At 30.7% G+C, this 23,328-nt stretch overlaps 1 protein-coding gene across 4 annotated transcripts in view; it reads right to left on the reverse strand.

Annotated features, from left to right (window-relative positions):
- Window positions 1–261: 261 nt before the first annotated feature.
- The window catches only part of LOC143235521 (uncharacterized), an 81,130-nt gene continuing 58,063 nt past the window's right edge, over window positions 262–23,328 (reverse strand). For all 4 annotated transcript variants that reach the window (XM_076473749.1, XM_076473748.1, XM_076473751.1 and 1 more), the window contains 7 exons: window positions 20,973–21,103; window positions 18,246–18,396; window positions 15,363–16,127; window positions 12,148–12,348; window positions 11,103–11,629; window positions 913–1,058; window positions 262–592 (listed from right to left, as the gene is read on the reverse strand). In XM_076473749.1, the coding sequence (XP_076329864.1) occupies window positions 502–592; window positions 913–1,058; window positions 11,103–11,629; window positions 12,148–12,348; window positions 15,363–16,127; window positions 18,246–18,396; window positions 20,973–21,103 (2,012 nt within the window). In that variant the 3' untranslated portion in view covers window positions 262–501. The remainder of the gene's footprint in view (window positions 593–912; window positions 1,059–11,102; window positions 11,630–12,147; window positions 12,349–15,362; window positions 16,128–18,245; window positions 18,397–20,972; window positions 21,104–23,328) is intronic.

Consider the following 23,328-nt stretch of genomic DNA (forward strand, 5'->3'; position numbering starts at 1 on the left):
TAATAACAAACCCAAATAGTGATGTAAACATGTTATGTCAGCCAAAATTACCCATATGCAGATTTGTAGCATCATGATAATTATATATATTTTCCATCCATGTCTTAGAAGCATCACTGAGGCACATGTAATTCACCCTTTTTATTCCTACTTTTGTCTGTAAAATGAAATTCTAAGGTTTCCATGGCCAGGAATAAACAATATAAATTTCACTGTTTTTCTCAATACAAAGATGAAAAGAACAACCAACAGAGACAAACATGAAGAAAAAAAAAAGTTTTATTTATACTGGCTAATTTTTCATGGTTAAAAAAAAATCAAAATTCAACCTACACTCTGCTACAGGGAGTTTTTTCACTTTAAAATATGTCAAATCTGACCACTATATAATTTTTATCATGTTTCTCAAAGCCTGTCTTAAAATACATATTGTACAATACGAAGCACGCTGTGCTTCCTTGTGCTGTATAACACATCACATTTAACATATTTGCTTTTTCATTATTTGCGAGCCGTTCTTCTTACAGCTCGCCTGATCTTCCGAGGAGGATTTTTATTGTTTGCAGAAACACTGAAGGGATTTTCTGAAGACCTGGAAAAAACAAGTTTACTTAGCAACACCCATAAAAAATTATAACTTCTTACATCTAGCAATTCTCAGTAATATTCAACCTATCTTTCAAAAGTTAACAACTTAGGAATTTTACATAGTTGTAATTCTAAAAATACTAAATGCATTGTTAAACAATTCCTTTTTAACTTTTGTATAGGAACAACAAATATGAGTTTTGTTTGTGTAAATAATCATTGTTAAAGGCTTTTCACATATTTAAAATGAAGAACAATTTCATCTAATTCTAATGTCCAAATGTCGCATCTAATGAAAATTAAAAACACACAGATTAGACTTACGTTGGCTGGAATGAAGGTGTAGGGGTTGAGAATCCAAATGGGGCGACATTAGAATTGAAAAATGAAGGAGTGGGTGCAACAGAGGCAGCAAGTTGTACTGGTGAACCAAATGAAAAGGAAGTTTCTTGTGTTGAAGCTCCAGGCACCTAATAATATACAGAGAATTCTGTTACTTTTAATATCTTTAATAAAACACTTTATACAGTTACAAATTCTTTAGGAAAGTGTAAAATTAAAATTTAGTTCTTATACAATTAGCTGTAAATTATATACTAAAAATACATAGGAGTATTAGAATCATCCTAAGGAAAAAAAAAACATTTTATGGTCAACAGTTCAATACACAAAAAATTCTACTCAGCTAAAACTTCAACCACTTTACTGTTTACAGAGACACTGACAGTTCACATTTTCAGCATATGCACATTATTAATTTTATGTGTAACTTAAAACATTTCTGCTGTTTCACTATTAAGTCTTTGCTACAAAAACATTACGTTATAAACAAGATAGTGAGTTCAACCACATTAGAAGGATGAAGTGACACTGCCACTGTATATATAGGACCAAACTTTTTGAATTATTAACAAGGTTATTCAGAGAAAAGTAAAATATTGCTCTTTTTATTATTGGCATTCTTGTGTGTAAGAATCAAATTGAGTAGACAGTGTGTTCAGGTGTTAATTGTGATTAAAATAAATCTTCCTTAGTTCACTAAATAAATAACATACGTTATAGCAATATTGTCATTTTGCATGAAAAACATTTAACATTTCTAAACAGATAATAACAGCACTTACCAAACAGAATCCATTGATGGACAAAAAGCATTAGTTTCTATGTCCAAAACATCTAGATACATAAGCAACCGTTTCATGAAGTACAAATTCTACATCTTACCAATATCTGACATTTACAGTTTGTCAAAACACAGAATGTAATGGATGCTCAAAACGTTCTACACATATGAAAGTATAAATGGGTAAATAGCGTAATCTAGGAGTAGGTAAGATAACGACAAAATGATGAAAACTTGGCTTTTTCTATTTTTTTAAAGCTGTTACTGCTTGTTAAAGTTAGCCAAACTTTCCCCAAATTTTTCTCAAAAGCACGAAAAATGTACTAATAAAACAAGTAGTTACTTTGTAAAATAAATATTGTATATTTAAAAAATCATTCTTAATTGATTACTATATAACAAATGTTACTGTGTGTTGGCTATTGAAGTAATTACTGTTAGCTTTGTAAGAGATCATGAAAATACTAACTCAGTGTGTTGAGTTGTGAAATGTATAAAGCCAGTTTATTGTAATACCACAGTGTGTGTTGACCAGTGGAATAAGCACAACTGTTTCATTAAGTCACCATGAAAGTGCATAAATAATTAAAAGTGAGTATCTTTGGACACTTTTATATCCAGTCATTTTCATTATTGTAAATTGTTTCAGTTCAAGATTTTGTTAATAAATATTCTTGCTATTAAATAGTACTTTAATAATTGAAGATACTTTAATACTAGGTATGTTTATGTACAAAATATTTATCTTAGGTATATACTGAATGTTACATTATTTTAATGGCAATAATAAAAATATTACTTACTGGCTTAATCACCATATCTTGTTACTAATAGTTGACAGAAACGTTAATATCCTAATGCTTATTTCCGTTTACATTCGTGTTGCTAATGTGACCGTTATAATACACTTTGGGACTTTCCTATACGTTAAGCAAGACTTTCAACAAGTCGTGTAGGTGAGTACGATTTGTGAAGAAGCACTCCATGGATTTAGTTTCACTTGTTGTTTTCGTTGGTCAATGAAAATAAATTGTTTAAATGGGAGTCTCACTAATTTAACTTAGTAATACCACCCTGATATACATTTTTACCCAATGGAATATAAATGTGCAAGTTTAACCACATGAAGCAGGTATGCCTAGTGTTTAATGCAATGAATAGAAAATGCTTAGTTGTAATCTTTAAAAGTTATCATTTTCCTACACTAAAAATGTCTTTCAGACAGATACTCAACTCCTCTCACAAAATACTTTTCTAGACTAGCACTGAAGTCTGTTGAAGCAAATTTTGAACTCATACCACTAGTCTTCCACCTCCTGCTTCTGCATATCCATTTACAATTACCATGCAGCAGCTTTCCACCAATAGAAGTGTAACACCACTTGTATTAAAACCAGTGCCCTCTTCACATCTGTGCTCTTTGAGATTGGTCAGATCTACAACATGCATCACTGGAAGTGGAGAGACTGGATGTGAAATGTGAGAGACGGTATGTATACAACAGAAATACTTTTTCAGTGTAGGAAAATGCTAACTTCCAATATCATATCTTACCTCTGCTCTCAGAGTAGAAGAAATCCCACTATAATATGGTGGAGGACTAAAATAGAACCTCCCTTTAAGAAGCATTCAAAGAGAGACATGAAGTGTGGAACCAAAAGGAAAAATTATAGAATCTGATTCACATATACTCTTCGATCTTTTATAATAGTGACCATAAAAGGTGGAAAAATAAGAAGAAATGCCAGAATATGTATGACCAGTGAACAAAATTCCTAGATGTCAAGCAACTAGTGGAAGGGATCATTTCCAGCCAAAATCAAACCCACTGGAAAGAAATATCCACAACATGGTATAAAGGAGAAACATAGCCTGAAAGATGAACTGCAACACACACACACACACACACAAATATATATATATTTGACATGGTAGAGTGCTTCAACCAAAACCTGGCAGTGTCTGTAATTGTACATCAGGTCCACAATGAAAGGGTACCACACCATCTACACAATACTAAATGTTACTGGGCCATCTCCAACCAAAACCAGACCCACTGGAAATGTACATCTAAAGGACGGTTGGGAGGAGAAACGCCACAGTAGAAAAAAACCAACTGGTCAGATATATAAACAGAAATACAACATAGTGATGCAACCAAAAACCTGGCTGCATCTGGAATTATGCAGCAGGTATGCAGTAGGAAGTGCAATATACCGATACCTGCAGTATCCCACCACCCTTCTCTCAAGTGAATGGTATGATTCATCATTCAGGAGGACAGATCTACATGGTTCACTACTCTAGCAGCTAGGAACTGGTAAAAACTTTCATACTCCACTGGAAGAAAATGGGTAAAAACTCAAGACTTCAGAGGGCTGGCACCACTGAAGACTGCATTACCACATTTTGAGAATCAAAGCAACTACGTCAGTGGATTCAATCAACTAAAACCTGGTAGCATCTGGAATTGTACATCAGGTCTGCAGTGGGGAAAGCCTCAACACCACAGATCATTAGAGATGAGCAGCAATCTTTGTCTGCTTTACTTGTGTTAGTCTATGAGTGTATGGCTCGAGGCAAACATTTATGAAGCAAAAACTACTAGCCTAGCAGTCCTACAGAATACCTCTCCTCTACAGTCTATATACCTGTGACAATAATTTAGTCATACATTAAAATAAAACAGATACACAACCAACAGCTGGTGGCACCTGAAATTACACATTATATTTATGATAGGAAGGGCTACAATATAACTGACATAGAACAAGGTTGTAGAGTTAACAGTGCAGATTTAATAATTAAAAAAAGTACCTAGTTACACATTACTTGCCACATAAATAGAAGACAGTAGTACTCAAGATAAGCAGAGTTAAGATGTGTCAGAAATATTTTGATAATTTAATGAAATAAAACTTCACAAAACCACCTTGAAAGCTAACTTTTATAAAGCACAGTTGCTAATACATCTACAATGTCTTGTGTATACAAAGTATGCTTGATGTTTGCAATTCCTACATAAATGTGACCAATTTCAGATACCTCTATAGCTTCCCATGTTTATAAAATATGATTGAGGTTGGAGATTTATGGAAATGTGACTATTTTCACCTTTAACTGATTTTGTATAACATACATTTCAAATAAATATTTGTCAGCTTGGTAAAATTACATTTTAATTATATTTTGTAACATATTCTTAGATTTTAGTTTTTGAAATGTGTCTTTCTTTTAACCCTTTCCAGACCAAAGGGGTGTCTCTAATAACATTTGGTTTTTCCTTCTCACAGTGAAGTCCTCAACCAAGTTGCTTGAAACTTTGAATTTACTAAATAGTATCTAGTTCAGTTTTAAAAAATTCATATAATTTAAATTAGAATTTATCACTTTCAGACTGAAATTTCCACTTTTCTTTATGTCAAAACATACTTTCATTTTAGGTTTTTAATTTGTATTTTAATGTTAATCAAAACCCCAATTTTAAATAAAGTCAATTTTAAACTCAACTGATTAGGTCAATGCTTCATTCTGCCAATTGCATTAGTTACCATTTCTTGTTATAAATTGTAAAAAAAATACAATCTGGCAAAGATTTAAGTGACTTAAGATCACATCTTTCAGAATGACATCAAAACTTGTAGTGTTTGAGATTAGTTTATATCTAATGAACAATTTCTTTTTAAAAACTAATAGGACCTTTTTGCACTGTTTCAATAAAATAAATTAATAATATTCAATACATGAAGGCTTGAAACATGAAAATACTTTAACATTGTGTATTGTACTTGTTAAACCTCATTAAAAACTTTCCTACTGTCATGTTAGAAAATGTCTGTAGTTTTCAAATACATGCAAATAAAGGAATATATTTTCAAAAATGTAAAAAAAATATCCAGCAAAACCATAAAACAATTGCCCAAAACACTGTGCATCATTCCTACATCTTCCAAACTTATTACATTCTTATTTATCTGCTATAGGGGCTCTAGCTAATAAACGTCTGGGTTAGTGTAACTTACTAAACAAACCACTTTATTTACTCTGCACTTATATATATAGAGTTTAAAATCTGACCTAACTACTCACACTACACTGTTTAGAAGATATTCAGTTATTTTTGTAAGTCTGGATTAATAAAAAGGAAAATTGGAAGAAAGACAAGATACAAATCATCATATTTTCTAAAAATCACAAATGTTTTTGGCAAACAAAGTATACTTTAAGTTGGACAGAAAAAATCTAAAAAACTTGATATATGTGCTGCTTACAGAAGGCTTCACCCGAAGTGTTCTAAGATTCTAACAAGGTTTCTTTCTGAACTTTTATTGGAACTCTGGTTATTCAACACTTTTAGGAACCCCAAATTACTGCTAATACTATTTTTTTTAAATGATGTTAATATTTTATAACTTTCTCCATGCAGTCATGTTTCAACACCAGCTACAGCTGTTTTCCAATCTCAGCATCCTTAATAATTGTTTACAACACATGCTGTGACATCATAAGAGTGTGGCTACTAAGGCCTGTAACAGTTTTTTAAAAAATCAAAGGATGAAAATAAGGCAAGAGACAAGATATAAATCACATTTTTTTCCAGGTGATTGTTTCTCAGCAGAAAAAAAAAAATTTGTGGGGAAGGGCAACAAAAATAATGTTTATAGATTTCTTGAAGCTGTGGAAGAATTAAATTTGGAACTTTTTTCATTATTTTATATAAATTACATAAAACAACCAATCACCAATTCTAAAACATTTCAATACTAACTTAAACTTTGAAAAAGTTTCTAAAAGTTAAAAACTAGAAAAACAAAGCTATAAAAAACAAAATAAATTTATTTCATTTGAATTGATGATTTGAAGTTTTTATTTGTGGAAACTACATAATCCAACCTAAGTCTTGCATCACACCATATTAGGGGTATATATATCTGAGAGACAAGCTTTTACCAGAAACATAATAAAGGATGGTATTAACACATTACATATTGATTTAGTTTTTAATATGTAATCAGCTATTTTTTTAATAACCATTTTGAATTTATGAATCAAAAGAATAGTTTTTATTATACAAGTGTACAATTGAAGTTATTTGCTGATATAAATGCTGTTTCCCTTTAGATGATGATGTTTACATTCTAGCTACTAGTTAAAAACTAAACAAAGAAATCAGATACGCAACAATAATCAACAAGCAACAGGCACAGCCTTTTAAATGTAAAGCCTAAAAATAACAAAATTTCACGTTAGGGAAATTGAGGAATTTAACACACAAGATATAAAGCTTCAGAACAAAAATTATGTTAGAATCTGCATTTGGAAATTAGAAACATACAATTTTAAATGTAGCATCAACCATAGTGACTTGAACATTGTGTTAAAATTGTGTGCTTGGATTAATGGTTTTGATCATGAGGCCACAAACTGTCAACAGTAAGTACAAAAATACTGATAGTCGTACTTTGGAAAAGTGTTAACTACAAACCTATTCATATGACATACCCCCCCCCCCTTTTTAAATGTCACAATCCAAATTTGATTAAATTACTTCATTATCAATGTATGTTATTTGGTTTGGTATAAAAACTTGTATATTTAATAATTATGCAAGTTTTAATTTCTTACTTTTCAAAACAAAAAAAAATATCAATCTTGATCCCTGCATCATGTATTGCAACTGGCATATCCCCTTCTTAGTTTTCCATTTTCATGTGCACAGAGTGTCCCACAAATTAAATAAACACACTACAGGAATAACTCGCACAGTGCAGTTAATGCGTTGGAAAAAAAACCTACCACATTGATCGAATCAGCACTGAACAGAGAATTGTCACAATAGGAAAAATAATTATATGTGGGTACCATAAGGAATTTTCTTCATAGTAGAAAAGATTAAGCCCGATTAGTTACAAAAAAATAAACACAAATAGCTATGAGGTAAAATAAAAACAAAATTAATTTATAAACTATATATTGAAAAATTAAAATAACGAAAAACTTTTATTTTGAAAAAATGAAAACTAAAAATTCACTGATTAAAAAAATTAGTCTAAGTTTCACCATTTTCTTTTTCTTCATGCAGCTCTCAGTAACACCAAATGTTATTTTCTATTGCTTATTGGGCATTAATGCTGCATTCTATGTGTGGATCATGATTCATAACCAAGTCTAATGCAGTTTTTACTGCTTGAAACATTTTTTCAAGTTCCCGTAAAGGACTTTTTTTTTGCCACTCTTCACTAGCACCTGTGGACTTTCTTCTTCCTCACATGCCTGATCTTGGTCAAAATTAAGGAGCGTATTACTGTTGAGAGCTTGAGAATGTGTCAATGCTCTCTCACACATTAGCCACTTCCAAAGACTTGAATCCAAAGTTGTGTCTGATTTCGATGTCTTTGGAAACATCCCTAATTTCGGGCTCAAAGATGCAGGAATTGCTTGTGAAATGAAACAAAACGTGCTTCCACAGTGCTCTTATGTTACTTGCTAACTTCGAACCATGCTTTGTTGATGTTTTTGATAGCATTTATGATGTAATTTTTCCAGAATTCAGCCAAAATAGTGCAAATTCTCTAGTTGTAGCCTTTATTGCTTGAGAAAACAATCAAATCAAATAATAAGCTTTAAATGTTGCAATGATACCTAGATCCATTAGTTGCAGCAAAGATGTTGTACTATGTGGAAGAAAATAAACTGACATTTTCATTAAATTCACAAAGTTCCATTGGATGGCCCAGTGCATTATTTAATAACAACAAAGCTTTAAAGTACAAGAACATTTCTTTGCAGTAATGTTCAATTGCAGGACAAAAATAATTTTTTAACCAGTCTTCAGAGTTTTTGTGACCCATGCTTTTTATTTGATTGCTAAACAACTGAGAAGGTCTTCCTTGAACAGCCGCTAAGTGCTCGGGGGTTCTGCATGATACATAAGCATGGGTTTTAATTTAAAATTGTCAGATGCATTTCTGCCTATTGAATGTGCCAAACGATCTTTAGATGCCTTGTTACCTGAGTTTTTTTTCATTTTCTAACAAAAAGTTCTAGAAGGCATTTTCTTCCCAAAATAAACCTGTTTCATCAACATTAAAAATTGAGTTATCTTTGTATCCACCTTTTTTAAATAATTTCTATAAATTCATTAGGAAAATTTTCAGCAGCATCTTTGTCTGCACTTGAACTTTTGCCTGCAATGCAAACATCAATGAATCCCTACACATTTTTTAAAATGAAAGAACCAGCCATGGCTTGCCAAAAATGTTTCATTAGTTGCACTTCCTTCATTTTCTTTGAGGGTGCTCAAAAGACTCATAGCTTCATTTGAATTTCCATTTGACTTAAAGAAATTCGCTTCTGATTGCAATCTTCTATCCATATTGATAGCAGATGTTCCATATTCACCATTAGAGAACTGCTTTTTTTACAATTATTGATGAGGCAAAAGAATTGGTAGCCATTCAATACTATTTGTATTTGTACCAATTCTTTTCTTTAGCAATTTTTACAGATAATTCATTCATTTCTTTGTCTCGTGAGTTTGGGTGAACGAAGCACCTTCTTCTTGGCATTTGATGATTTCAAGTTTGTTCTAATGTCAGCCATTTATGTTTCTTTGGTTCAATATCACACTTTTTTATCCCCACTCATAATAAAAGGATCTCTAAGAAGATTTCAAAAAGGATACACCCATGCTTAAGAAGAGAAAGCTGAATTTAGACTGCTGCTGAAAGCAAGTGATGCTCAGATTTATATTTTACAATATATAAATGCACATGCACACTGTACAGGCTTGCAGAAAGATCTAGAATAAGGGAGCAATGCATATTCATGGAGATCATTCTAGAAAATTTTAGAAAAATGTCAGCCATAATAAAAAGGACCCAAGGACTTGTGCATATATAAATATAACCCCATTACATTAAATCATTCAGTACTAATTGAATCATCAGTAGCAAATTATAAACTGCACTATAGTGAATCCTGTATTGATTGAAGGTGCACTGTGAAAGGTAGTGTTGTGTGCACAAAACTTAGATATCAGCTTCTTGCTTTACATACATATTTTTGCTTTCAAAACATACCCTCTTATATCTTTCCGTTTTCAAGACATGTCTATCATTACTGCAGATGTTTATAACCACTTGAACCCAACAACCATCTCATTTTGTTCTAGAACTTAAATGTCATTAATTTTCAGGGAATTCTTCAAACGTTTTGAGTAGTCACTACTCCAACAATAATGTAATTCTTTTAAATATATTTATAGCTTAGATAGAAAGCCAGTTAAATTATAGCAGTTTCTAGACATTCTATTCTACTGTCGAACATATATTTTAGCATATTTAAAAGCAATGCTAGTTATTTTAGACATCCAACAGTGTAAAAAACAAACAAATAGTAGTCTCACCAAAGTACATTTCAGTATAAATAGGCTTGTTTTGATACTTCTTAAATTTCTTGTTGCATATACCTTTTATTTATTATTTATATAACAGTTTAGCAAATGTTACCAAAATATAAAAACAACAAACTTACAAAGAAACTTATAGTACAATAAGTTCAATATTTAACAAAAAATTCATGAGACTAGTTGTGTTATGTGATTTTAACTTCACTGGATCCTCGTACTAAGTTTTCCCAGTGTAATTAACCGTTATTGGAGAGAATCTAAAGCATACTGCAAATTAAAAAAATTAAAGCAAGCAGGTGTTTAAGTGTTTAGAAAACTGAGGCTGTATTAGAATAAATAACATACATTACCACCTGCAGTCATTCTAGTACAAAAATTGTTCATTACATTATTTTACGTTTTTTTAGTTAGGATAAAGAAATCAGATAAAGTTTTACACACACACAAAATCTTTATGTAAATCAAATAATAAAAAATATACTTCTCTTCCTCTTGTAGTTAAGTATGAAAATCACAACCCTGCTGACCCAGTAAGGGCTCCATAATTTCAAACTTAAATCTTTTGTACAAAATCCTATTTTGGGCAAAATATTTGCTAAATTTCTTATACATAAATCCTATTTTGTGCATTTGTCTTTCAACTAGAATATGCCAATAATTTTTAGAAAGAAATTACGAGACCTGACATAATTAATGAAAAATTATTTTAAGTTGTTTAATGTAAATCTTAAGTACAAAAGGAAAAACATTTAGTTGAAAAGTTGTCAACATATTTATCTTAATATATATATATCAATAGAAAACTCAGTGGCAGAGTGACATTGTCTGCAGACTCACACTGCTAAAAACCAGGTTTCAATACCCATGAAGGGCAGAGCACATATAACCCAACGTGTAGTTTAATGCTTAATTCTAAACAAACAAACAGTGTAGAGAAAGGAGCTAGTATTTGTTTATTAATGTTATAGAAATATAAACTACCTGTGGAGTTCCAAAGCGAAATACTCCTGAAGGCTGTGCTGAAGACAAGCCAAACTGAAAGGTTGGAGTTGAGCTGACATTAAAACCTGAAGCACTGTTGTTAGACAGAGATGGTTTGGGTTCTGGCAGAGGTTGTCCAAAAAGAGGCACATTACTTGATGCTTCATGTGCTGGTACACCAACTCCAAAAGTTGGTACACCACCTGGGACCTTTGATGGTGTTTCAGATGATTCCAGTTTAAATGCTGGTTTTTCACTGGGGAAAGTGACACCAAGTTTTGGTACAGAAGAAACTGCTCCAAAGGTTGGTGTTCTAACTGAATCAATTGTATCAAGCTTTGGTGTTAGAGTTGCACTACCAAAAGTGGGTGCTCCAGATGAACTTTGACCTCCAAATGCCAAAGTGGCAGGTCCTTGTGAACCAAATGTGAACAAGCTGGTTGAAGCAGTTGAACCAAACAATACAGATGTTGTTGTAGTAGTACCACCAAATGAAAACGTGGCTGGTTTACTTGAACTATTCATTCCTTTAAAAAAAAAAGTAATAAAAATATATCACATGATCCTTTTCAGTAATATAAAAACTTTTAAAAACTCTTTGTGCAAGATAGTTCACAATAGTAGTGATTTATATTCATTTCGTAATTTTTTTATAATTATAACAAGGTTAGTCAACTGACAGACCTTACACAATTAAGGTGTAGAGAATAACAAAGACCTAATGAAAACAAATAACTGAAGTGAAGATTATGTAAATAAAATCTAAGATTTTTTGAACAAATACCAGTAACAAAAACTGGATATATTCACGAAACTCTTTAGTAAAACTATTTCATTACAAAATCTGTTGTTTTTTTTGTGTAAAAAGAGAAAAAAAACATGTAATATTTACTAAACATCTACCAAATTTCTTGAAGATACACATGCTGTATCAAAAGTTGTAGTGCAATACTTAATGTGTGGATGAACTAGTGTGTATTATACCAAGCTTTTTGGAAAAAGTTCTAATTTAAATCAAAAGCAAATATGCAAGATCTTTGAATACCTGAACTATTTCCAAAGAAAAAATTAGCTCCACAAGAACCTTCAGGATCTTTTTTTTCAGTGTTCATTGTAAATACTGGTACACTGGGTACTAATGAACTCCCTGTCACTGATGTACTGGTCTTATCAAGAAAACCAAAACTAGGGGCAACTGGTGTCGTGGAAGTCATCAATAAGTTTTCATTTTTTGTGCTACTGAAAACTGTAAGAAAGATATTTTAACTTAACAATATTTAAGCTGACAAAGTACATACTTTTACTCAAAAGAAGAATTTTAATAATCAATTTACTGAACAGAACATCTTATTAAAACAATTTTACTACTAATGGTTCAGTTTTATTTTACAGGTTGAATAAAGTACATATAATAAGTGTAAAAAATTAAAAAGTTGTGAAAGTATTATATATAACAAGTTAATTAAATAAAACAAACAATAACTAACTTGAAGAAGATACCAGGATTAAAAAGTGCAGTTAGTTGTGGGTTGGAGGGAAGAAGACAACTATCTACAAGAATTATATAAAATTAAATAATTTTTAGAAATACAACTCACATACTTAAGGAATGTTAATCAAACTAAAATAAATTCCATCGGCAGCTAAACATTTTCAGAAGCTTAAAAAGACACCTAGTCATAAAACCAAATAAGTTCATTTAGTTAGTAAACAGTCAGAAGCTTGATAAGACATACATCTAAATCATAAGTCAGTCTGCTAGCCAATACAGTCAGAACATAGTTGTCCCTAGTCCTTTGTTTTTGTATATACTAGTATCAATACACTTTCATGAGCACCAACAGTTTACATGCTGAAAATAGTCAACACCAGTTGAAATATTTGGTACTGTTTGAAGCAGTCTACAATGTTTCTTTCTACATACTTTCAGGAATGAATTAGGGCACTAACCTCGCTTACAAGTGCAGGCTAAAATACTGGTCTATAGATTGAAGTGAATTGTTTATATGTGCATCTCCTGAGATACAATCACAACAGCTCATGGCATGTATATTAACTTCTTTCATACCTAACTTGATTTCTAATAATCAGTCTTATAAGGTAAAAAAAAAAGGAGAGAAAGAAAGACAAGTGTGAGACAGGGCTATAAAATTCAACATTATGTCACAACTCAATCTAGAATAGAACAAGGTTGACATTTACATGGGAAAAGCAATAATAACAAATAAATACTAATAATGTTTCATGATGTAGCACAGATCTGGTTGTGGTTCAACCTAACATCAATGGTTTATCATTCCATAAGAGCAACACTGAACATGCTCATGAAATGAAGCACACCAAGAATGTGAACTGCTCATTTTTATTACTGATTAAAACTTTAATCAGCAGTAAATGAACATTTCAGAAGGTCCAGAGTCTAGATGATAGATATATGTAAATATTACTTGTGCTTGTGTATATACAATAAATAAAACCTGGAGTAGTCTACTTCTGGGCAGTGTTTACCAAGTGGCAGTCACATGACAGTCACGTCATTTATGTAGGTTAATACATACATTAAAGCAAAAAATCATGTCATTATATCAGGTCATCCCATAAGTATTGTCCAAAAATGTAATACAGAAAGTGCATCATCATTTCAGTCTTAAGAGAAAGCTTTAATGACTAAAATATGTAATAGGACATGTATAAAAATGCTCAGACAAATAAACAAAACTAACCCAACTCCACTTTTTCAGATCATTAATAGAATAAACCCTTATGAAGACAGACGTGTCTGAGAGGCACATTACGCATTAATGCTTTAAGAGTTTGAAAAATGCAATAATGCAGCAGAAATAATAGAAAACATTCAAAGTGTTTATGGTGTGGAATCTCTCAAAAGAAAATGTTGAAGGTGGTTTCAGAAGTTCAGATCAGGTGACTACAGCTTAAGTGGTGCACAACGTTCAAATCATCCTGTTGAGTTTAATAATGACTTGCTGAAGATTGTGCTGTAACAGTTGAAGAAATAGCACAGAACATTAATTCAACCCATTCAATAGTTCATTGTCACCTGCAACAGATTGAAAAGGTGTCAAAACTTGAAAATGGGTTCCCTATAATTTGACAGAAGCCAACGTAAGAGAAAGAGTGGACATTTGCACTTCTCTGCACTCTTGTGAACGTAACTCATCTTTTTCCTGGACAGATTAGTGACTGGAGATGAAAACTGGATATTTTATAAAAATGTTAACTGCTGCAGGTACACTGGATAAAGCACAGGTCAAAATGGACCTCCACCCTAGGAAAGTCTTGTTAAGCATGTGGTGAGATATTGTTGGTATTATCCACTTTTAGTTGCTGCCACTCAATGAATAATTACATCAGACTTCTACTGTCAACAGTTAGAGCCCTTATATGTTACACTGAAAGAAAAGAGTCCTTGCTCTGATCAATTGAAAGGTGTTGTGTTACACCAGGATAATGCACAGCAACATACAGCAAGGATCACATCTTCAAAGATTGAAGTGCTAGACTGGGAAAAACTTCCACATCCTCCTTATTCTCCAGACCTTGTGCCATCTGATTATCAGCTATTTCGAAGTTTGCAGAACTATTTTTATGGAAAAGAGCTTGGAACACATGATGTCAAAACTACCCTCTCTACATTATTTTCTTTCAAACTCCAGGAACTTTATAGAAGTGGCATTCAGAAGCTTGTGAATCATTGGCAGGAAGTAATTAATAATACTGAAACATATATTACTGATTAAATAACATTAGAAGCATTTGAAATCCTTTCTATTTTTCTGAATCTCAAATCAAACATTACTTAAGGGATAACCTAATACGTAAAAAACTCGGTTCTATGAAAGGCCTGCAATGCAAGCTCAGACCCAAGCAGCAATGGTGAGGTAAAATATTTTAAGAACCAGAAATCTAGACCCAAAGCTCTCATTTATCTTCGAAACATTCCAGTTTTTAAAAGCTGGATTATTAAATTTCCACCAAAAAAGAACTGAACTAGCTAGCCTCATGGTAAGATTCAATTAAAGTTTTATCTACACAACAGGCTAAAAATAAGGTACCTACCTGAAGAACATTTAATACATGTTTACAGCATTTTATGATTAATGTCAAAACTATTATTTACTACATTTTCAGTAGTGTATTTACCTATTACATGCACTAATAACAGATGCATTTGAAAATCAGATATAATTTTAATAAAGAATGTTATTATAGATTAAAAATAGTTAAATAAGTATAACATACCAAGTGAAGTATTTTCTTCCTTCTTAACACTTGGTGCTCCAAAACTGAATCCACTCATAGGTTTCTCTTCAGGCTTAGATAAGGCAAGGTTATCTTGGGCTGACAATTTGTTAAGAGGGAAACTAAAACCTCCAACTGCTTTATTTTCCTTATTGATGCAACTGCCAAATTCTGACTGTTTTGTTTGTGAAACCTGACCTGACATTGTTGCTTGAAGAGGTAAACCAAATGATAATTTTGTCTGTTGTGTAGTAACACTTGTAACCGTAAGACTTGAAGCAGAAGTTTTATCAACTGATGCTGCATCTGTAGGCTTAGAGCTAATGGATGTAATTGTCTCTTCTGTAGAATTTGTCTTTGATGAAACACTTTCTTGAGTGATATGTATTCCAGAAGATGTTGAGATTTCTTTATTGGAAGATGGTAAGCCAAACATAAATTCAGTTGTAGTACAACTAGCATTTGTTACAGGGGCACCAAACTTATACTTGGTTGTAGTACAGTTAGCATTTGTTACAGGGAAACCAAACTTAGATTCAGTTGTAGTACAGCTTGTGGTTATTACAGGGGTACTGAATGAGAATGACAACTGCTGACTTGTGGAAGAAGCTGTAACAGTGGTTGGAGCAAAAAAATTAAAATTACATTTTGTTGTAGTGTTAATGTTTCCAGAATCACTCGGTGAAACAAATTTAAAAGTACTTGCCAAGGAACTAGAAGATACTGAAGTCCCAAATTTGAAACCAGAAAAGGTTTCTTTCTTTTCTGTAAATAAAAAATATAAGACTATTAAAAAACTCCATATTCAAGTTTTTACTTATGATTTCAAATTTTAGTGCCTAACAGTATTAAAAAAGTAACTTACGAGAGTTTAATGTTCAAAGCATTTTTCATATTAAATAATATTCAGCTTTAAACTGTTACTAACTACATTTCAAGGTACATAAAGAAGAGTAAAAATTATTTCAACTTGAAAAAGTTACAATATAACTCACTTCAAAAAAATATAAGTAGGGAAAGAATATAATACAATAAAAACAGCTGAATAATAAACATGAATGAATCTATAGAAAGGTGCATACACTTAAAACACAAGTAAAGAAATAATTTTTTTATTTCTCTGGAAAACACTTTAAATTTAAGACATATGAGAATAAACCTTGCAGTAAACACAGAATTATACAACTGTAATTTGTTTATTATCATTTAGGCACTACAACAGCACTGTAGTGTTATACAATACCAGGGTATATCATGGCTGTAAAATTCAAATTTCTGTGTTTTCATTAGATAAATTGAACAGAAAATAACTGATTCAAACAATTAACCATATCTGAACAAGTCGGGGCCACAGCACATGCCACAAATGTTTAGAGAACCATTCAGCATGGTATTATGTATTCTATGCCAGTTATCAACTATTAATTTTACCCTACATTGTTGATTTAATGAAAATTTATTGTAAAATAAATATCAGATACACACAGACTTTTTATAGTAATGGTACTAGAACACTAAATTTATTATTTAATTAAATACTGTACATTGAAACACATAATAATAGCATGCAAAAAATGTCTTATAACTATATAATTTTTCTAATTTTCATGCTGCAATAAGAATTTCAAAAATTTGGCTGAGCTTATCAACATGATTCTCATGAGGATAAATTTGAAAATTAATAAAGAAACAGACAATGCTCTGCACAGAAAACAATGAAGTGTATAATTTGATGGATTAAAACCTTGGCTTTGTATTGGTCACAAATATGGTATAAAACATACAACTGAGAAAACTACTGGTGATAATTCACTGATGAGGATGTAACAGGTGCACCACATTTGGCAAGTGTGTATGATTTTTTAATAACATATGCAAATCATTTTATTTAATTGACTGTTCTAATATATTCTATGTTCCTGAAATGCTATTAATAAACATTTTTCTATTTTTATCAATTTTCTGATATTGTACAGTATAATTTATCTCAATGTATAGATGTAGAAAAATACCAAATTAAGTAGACAATTATAATTATACTACAGTAAAACATGCTTACAAAGTACAAATTTCTAAAAAGCATGCAAGTGTTGTGTAAAACAGTTATATTTTGGGTATCATAAATTACACAACTATATACAATAATTTACTTATGTTTATTTAAATTGTTATATTAACATATAAAAATAAGTAACAACATACAAAAATATTTTCTAGTACTTATGTTATAAAAATAATCTGTAGTCATGCACAACTTCCTAAGCCTCATTAAATCTTTCAAATAGAGAAAAAAAATACTTTTTACGTATTTGAAATCCTGACTTAGAAAATAAAGAAAATTATTACTTACTAGAATAGCATATCACAAAAATACTATAATTTACCTGGATTTCTAAATACAGTAAATGTAGGTTAAAAATATGTAACTTATGTTCTTGCATGCAATGACTTAGTCAGTACACTTCAAAATAAAAATTTCAAAAGACTAACATATTCAAATAAGTTTCTAATGGTTAGAAACCTGTACTTACAAAGATATAAGCATGAGGGACTATTTTGATGGGTTACATAAATATATTAATATTTCACCAAATGAGTTGTACCTTTATTAAGAGAGCAGCAGGCCTTATTACTGATAAAAAAAAAAAAAATCAATAAAAGAACAGAAGGATATAATATAGCTTGGGGACGAAAGAAAGAAAACTGAACAAAATGTTTTGCACTGAAGTCATTCTTAAGTGAAAAACTAAAGATCACATGCTTAACTCAAAAAACTGATAAGCAAGATTTTTAAATAATGCAGAGCATCGTATCTGTTAATTATTTTATAAGTCTTGCATAGCTATCTAATTATGTGGGGATGGAGTGAGTGGAAGGGAGTACCTTTGGCATTCACGTCTGATGCTCGAGGTGTTTCACAAGCGACACATCTCAACGAATCGGGTTTATTTCTTATTAAACATGTATCACACTCCCAGCTTCCAGCTGCTGGTTTGAATTTGTCATTAAATCCACTTACTGTTGCTTTTGATGCCTAGAAAGGAGAGGAAAAACATACTAAGTTTTCAATCACAATTTATTTTTTGATATTCCTTTCAAAGTTTTAAAGTTTTTTAATAACATTTCCTTGATACCTATGCTTATTTAAAACCACCTTACACATATGAATATTAATATTTTGTGAGTTGCTAATTAAATACCAAAATAGTTATAGGTGTTCACATTTTATACAGTACTGCTTTTAACACTATTCTCTCAAACTACTTATAATAAAAAACAACATATATAATCACTAAATTATTATTTCACTGAACAGCAAAGACCAATAAATCACTACAGAAGTATATAAAATAATACAGAACTGAAATTACATGTGAAAAGGTAAAAGCTAAGAACATATCCAAAATGAATCAATATAAAGTTTTTACTTAACTTTTTTTTTTTTTTTTAAGTTTTAAAGTCCATAGCTACATAATGGCCTATCTGCACTTCATTTGTACGAGACATTAAAAGCAAACAGACAGGTAAATGCTAGTACAGATATCACTCTTTCTTAAAAACACTGTGAACTGACAACCCAGATATTTAAAACATCTATTACAATGTGTATAAATTGCAAAGATTTAAGATTTGTTGAATAAAACTCAATAAAACATAACAGATCCTACACCAATTAATATTCTCTTATAAATTCACCTCAGTGAGATATTGAAACATAACCACAGAACTGTTATGCATTATGGAATAGACATATCACAGTACCATAGATAGTAAGACAAATCACCTTTAATGATTTAGAAATTACACAAAGGAAATCTGAGTTTTTAGAGATGGGGAAAAGTATTATTAAATTTAACACAAAAATTACTTTGCACAGGAACTATTCAAAAACAAATACTCAATATATTCACAGACAAGTCCTTATTTTATTTTATTAAAAATTCTTCACTAAAATGTGATTTGTTTTTGTATGTTATAGACTTATAACCAACTGAAAAACTGCCTAATTTTGTGAAGGTATACAACCATATAGAAAGTAAAAAGTATTAAATCTAAAAAGAATTCAAAGTACAGTTAACCACAAATATAAAAGAAGTAGCTATCAGTTTAAACCTACCGAGACACATCAGCCACATCAACATGTTTGTAGACTTACGTTCAAAATTTTATTGAACTACTATTTTATGAACATATCAATAAGTTTTGTATTTATTTGTAAATAATTCAAATTTTAGTACCATACATTAATTAATTTCTCAATTTTAAAGGAAATTTCTATATAGGTTATTGTGTGTCATGTGGTAAAGTGAGTACAGCACTGGTTGAGATTAAATGTTTGTGGTGTACAAAGTCCACAGTTTCTTTCAATTGGAAACCCAAATTACTGATATTGACACACTAGAATGTAAGATAAAAACATCCAATCTTTTTTGTCTGCTTAGAAATTGCTATATTTAGTTAATCAAGCAGATTCAAGCACACCTCTTTCCATTTTTGAAAATACTTACATACCCCTACCTGACTGTAACATGTATAAAAAGCTCAAAACATAACCCATTTCATTTTATGAGCCTTTGTGAAGTATTTACTCAGAAAACCCTTCCTTTCCATGGTAGATTCCAAGTGGTTAGACATCACTGAGATTGAAAAATTATATTTTTCTAGACCTGTGGCACTGTTATAGAAACTGATTTTTTGTTTATTCAAAACGTATATATAAAACCTAAAAAATTTTACATTCTCTCCATGCAAAGTTTGATAAGGATTAGCATATTATAGTAAGCAATTTCTACAATTCTTTATTTACTGTTCTGTGTGTTAAGAAAAATTACAGACATTTAAGAACTTGGCTGTACATAGTAATAATGCATTATAACTGAAATGTGACTATTTTACAAAATAATAGTCAACAACACAGCCAAGACAAATCATTTGTAATCGTTAGTTTTGTACAATTGGATACTGTAACATAAGTGTACACTGATAACAAAATATCCAATATTTTGTGAAGATATGCTAACTGTATTAAAAGTTATGGCATGAAAACAAGCATAAAAAAGTTACAAGATTAGTCTCTGTTAAGACATGTTCACAACCAATAGAAGTAATACATTCCAAGCTATATAAATATGCCAATTATTTGTAACAGATTTGAAGAGGAACTTATAATTTCTCTGGAAATAGTGAAATCTGTTAAGTTGTTGCTCTGAAGAGAGATGATTTTGCGTGTGTGTGCATCAGTACAGCAATTTCATAATTCTTTTGATTTCCTCAAATACATCTTTGAAATCTACAAACAAAATATAATTTTAACTCTTTCCATCTATTTAAGAGAATAAATATGGCTTGCAGCAAGGCTTAGCAAATGCAGCACACACGTACAAATTAATTTCTTAACATTTTAAACACCAGAATACATGTTTTTCTATGGATATTTTTCATTGTTATATTTTAACAAAAACTAACTAAAAATTGAGTATTTATGATGAATTAATAAAAATACATTTACACATTCATAAGCCCATTGTGAGAGAATTAAAATGCCATCTTTAATATTTGAAAACAAACCTCCCCTTATTCTTCACAATATCAATGAGTTATTTACACAACCTGATTGAGGCTTCCAGGTTTGGGAGTTTCACAGGCTGCACATCTACTAACTGAAGATTTATTGTTTATCATACAAGTGGGACATGGCCAACTTCCAGGAGGGGCCTTGAATTTGTCTTCAAATCCAGTTGCTGGGTAAAATATAAAAATACTTATACATGTATAATGCAAATGTTTATAAATTTTATAACATCCCTACCAATATTCTTAAAAATCTAACAAAAACGTACTTCAAGAGAAATATTTATTGGTTTGTGACGTTTAAATGATAACAAAAAAACAAACAATATTTAATTAAAAAATGGTAACTAAAAGGATTTACAAACCCTTATACCCAGAGAAATTACTTTTTCTGGTAACAGAACAACATAGTATAAAGTTGTAATAAAATTTATATTTCACTAATTTGAATAAAGCAGCTTAACTATTATGTGTGCCATAAGAAAAACAATTTGCTGCTAAGCACAAATATACTTAAAGAGCTGTCTGTACTATGATCACCATTGGTATTCAATCTTTGTTTAGCACCAAAAGACCAGATTTAACATCACTAAGCCTCTTGTGAGAAAAGAAAAAGATAATTCAAACCATGTATTAATTTTGCATGTAATTAGGCTAATAAACACCTAATGGGTTTTTACTAAACCTATCAAGACAAAGTAGCACTTTCATATGTTATCAGGAAGGTAAGACTAACAAAATAAAGCTGGTCAGCCACTGAACAAGTTTGGCATATTCACCAGTTACATCTCAGTAACCTTCTAACAGGAAAAGTTCACTGATGATTTTAATGCTTATACTTTTAGTATCTCACTTCAAACTCTTTCCACATGGGTTAAATTAATTTCACTGACCTTGCATTTACCATGTAACCACCAGATGAGCAATGAAAATATACACATTACAATTCTACTACAATAATGTATCTGCTCAAAATTTGAAAACATTAAGCCTTTTTTTGTAATAATTAAAAATACAAACATTTTTAATAAATGTCTTTATATAGATTTGTCTGTATATTTAGGAAAATCAGTGTGACTCAGACTAAGGGCAAGGCAATTTTTGTGTTAACATTATCAACTACAATTATTATGAGCTTAAAGCTCATAAAATGAATTTCCTTGGTTTATTGCACTTTGAATTGTGTGCAATAATCTAACAATACAAGCTATAAATCACATAGGAAATACAAAGCTTAAATAACAACACTGAATAAGTAATACACAAATGACTCATAAGCTGTAATGTATACATTTTTATCTTTTTCATGTAAACTTATTTAATGAAACAAAAATATTCTCATTCTTATATTTTAGTAACTTTTATAAACAATATACATAAACTGAAAATTTAGTATTTACATTTAGTACCTTTTTCTGTTATCAGTTCTTTAGCATAATTTAATTCTAATTTCTTGTGAGGCTATCACAACTAAAATATTTATTTGAAATTGTAATTTCTTCACCCTTTGATCTGAACTTACACCGTGTAGGCAAAGTAACAATATATTTCTAATGAAAACGAGGTAGAATCATGTCATTTGGTAAATTAAAACTCTAAACCCAAATTTACTTGTATACAATGACAATAAAAGTAGTTTAACATTTGAATATAACCTTATAAAACATTGTGGCATGTGCACTTTTACTTACCTGTGGCAAAAGGCTTAATAATTATAGACATAAAACAACTGCTTTGAAATTTTCAAGGAACCAAAGAAGACAAGTTATGTACGACAGAGGGATATGGTTATACTGTGATGTCAGCAAATGGCCAATTTAAAATAATGAAAACTGATAAAGGAAAATTACTTGAAAAATAAACTATAAATCAGCATATTTGCAAGGAGTGATAGTTTCTAACACAACAAAAACCTATCCTTTGAAATTAGCATATAAATTCTATTAAAAAAAATAGATGTGTTGGTGAGACCTCTCAGATGTGCTCAGAAATGAAAGTTGAACATTTGTTTTTCCTGTTTTTGCTTGTAAAGTTCACTTAATGAATGATATCAAATGTTAGAATATCAGTCCTAAAATATTAGAATCATAGTACTTTTTAAATTTTCAAATTTTATATATATATATAGGTATAATAAATAATTTCTTTTTCACTGATGTGTAAAATAAACTTCATTTCCACTGCACCTCATAAAACCAGACATTTCTCTAAACATTTATTTACCCTTAATAAAATTGTCAAGCCAGTGCATGTGACTTTGGAAAGTTATAGTAACAGATTTAAAGATTACTCTCTGTAGTGAAAATGCAAGACTTTCTGTTATAGAGTATGCAAGAAAAATAAAATAAATGTGATGTTTAACCACAACTAACTTGTAATATTTATAGTGTATTTT

Source organism: Tachypleus tridentatus, chromosome 12, assembly GCF_004210375.1.
Source record: "Tachypleus tridentatus isolate NWPU-2018 chromosome 12, ASM421037v1, whole genome shotgun sequence".
NCBI classification, from domain to species: domain Eukaryota; kingdom Metazoa; phylum Arthropoda; class Merostomata; order Xiphosura; family Limulidae; genus Tachypleus; species Tachypleus tridentatus.